Source organism: Chelonus insularis, unplaced genomic scaffold (assembly GCF_013357705.1).
Source record: "Chelonus insularis isolate UGA/USDA-ARS -01 unplaced genomic scaffold, ASM1335770v1 contig_128_pilon, whole genome shotgun sequence".
NCBI lineage: Eukaryota > Metazoa > Arthropoda > Insecta > Hymenoptera > Braconidae > Chelonus > Chelonus insularis.
The window spans coordinates 318,740-320,472 of NW_023276368.1; the positions used below are offsets into that span (position 1 = coordinate 318,740).

A 1,733-nucleotide genomic window follows, 5' to 3' on the forward strand; every position below is an offset into this window, starting at 1 on the left:
TTTACTGACCTGTGGTAAAGTATTTCTTATTTATCTAATCTTTAATATCAACTGAATTACATCATTATTATTATTTTTTTTTTTTTATTAAAAAGTAAATATGTCAAGTTCAACGGAAAAAGAATCTCTTCAGTCATCTCGATAAAACTTAACGATTTTATTTAACGATGACTTCACTATTATTTCCGACTTTACCGTAAGAATTGTGTAGTTTATAAGCCGGTTTAACTTTGTGATATCTTTTAGTACAAAAAAATCGCGAATTTCAACTAATTTTATAGAATCTCGATTACCAAACGTCTCAAATTTCGGTAAACTCTCGCGTAAGTGGCATCTCACATAGTAATAATAAAACATCATAATCGCTTAAAACTATAAATATCCATAATAAAATGATATCTGACTTTATCAGTCTTGCTATTAGCAGCTCCAGCTTCTTGTATACTTTTCATGTTCTTTATAATTTTATGTATTTTACATCAACCCATAATGAACACCATAAAATAATAACTGCTCCAGGTAATTATAAATAATATTAATTATTAAAAATACTATGAATAAATATAAATCAATTTTTGTTTCGTAGAAAACAATTTAATCCAGTCTATCCTTTGGAGACTACTAACAGACACTTCCTTGCTGAGTATCTTTGTGCTTCAGCATTCAGTTATGGCGAATGAATTTGTAAAAAAAATTTACCAAAGACTGAATAAGTCAGAATTGGAAAGAAGTATATACAATGTGTTCAGTTCAGCAGCTCTTCATTTAATGATAATTAAATGGCAGCCAATTCCTTGGGTTTCTTTGTGGAACGTTGATACCACAACAAATAATACATTATGGCTATTGTTTACAACTTTTCACTCTCTGGGATGGTTTATCATCTACAGTGGATGTGTGATGTTAGATATAGCTGAACTTATTGGAATAAAACAGGTTTATTATAAGATATCAAATCGTCCATGTCCATTGGCAACTAAATCAAGAGAATATCAGAGATATCTTTCACATATGAGACATCCCAGTTTTGTTGGGTTTCTCATGATTGTTTGGGTTCATCCATTCATGACGTAAGTAAATGAAAGTTGAAATAATCAATTCTTATATGAAGTTATTAAATTATTAACAATCTTTTACAGAATTGACAGATTTTTATTAGCCTCGGTCTTGACAATCTACATGTTATTAATGTGGAAAATTGACCAAGAAGATTATAATTACCACGCAATGAATGTCCAACGAAAACGTAAAAATTTATCATAATTATTTATTCATCACTAAGGTTTGATATTTTTTTTTTTAGTTTATTGTTTATTTATTTAAAGTGGGGATTTTTTTCTGTCACAAATAAGTACCACACAATATTATGTCTGCCACTTAAGTTGCTTTCTAGAATCAAAATGAAATCAAAATATGAATAAGAATTGTTTTCGTACATGCTTTGACAATTTAAAAAGTTATAGACTTCTTTTAGTTTTATTACCAAAGTATTCTTTATTATTAATCGTACTAATTTATGAGCTTACTATTTATTTATTTTTCACTATAATAAAGTAATGACTTTTAAAATAAGGGAAAACTCGTGTTCAAAAGGTTCGCTAACAAAAAATATTTATATAACATTGTATATTATTATTATTACGAAAATAATTAACTAATAAGAAGAAGAACAATGATAATTATATAATAATAAAAAACGATCAATATGATTATAGTAATAGTTATATAATAAA

General features: G+C 26.8%; 1 protein-coding gene across 1 annotated transcript; it reads left to right on the plus strand.

The window, feature by feature from the left end:
• The first annotated feature begins 100 nt into the window (after positions 1-100).
• Positions 101-1,406, plus strand: LOC118068528 (nurim homolog). Its single transcript, XM_035085999.1, has 3 exons — positions 101-519; positions 587-1,070; positions 1,140-1,406. The coding sequence occupies exons 1-3, from the start codon at positions 393-395 to the stop codon at positions 1,261-1,263; spliced, it is 735 nt and encodes a 244-aa protein (XP_034941890.1). The 5' UTR covers positions 101-392; the 3' UTR covers positions 1,264-1,406.
• The last annotated feature ends 327 nt before the right edge of the window (positions 1,407-1,733 follow it).

Excerpts from the sequence above, each read along its gene's own strand:
- LOC118068528 (XM_035085999.1), top strand. The coding sequence starts at position 393 with ATGATATCTGACTTTATCAGTCTTGCTATTAGCAGCTCCAGCTTCTTG. Across the intron at positions 520-586 it reads TAAAATAATAACTGCTCCAG|AAAACAATTTAATCCAGTCT; the intron begins GTAATTATAAAT and ends TTTGTTTCGTAG. Across the intron at positions 1,071-1,139 it reads TGGGTTCATCCATTCATGAC|AATTGACAGATTTTTATTAG; the intron begins GTAAGTAAATGA and ends AATCTTTTACAG.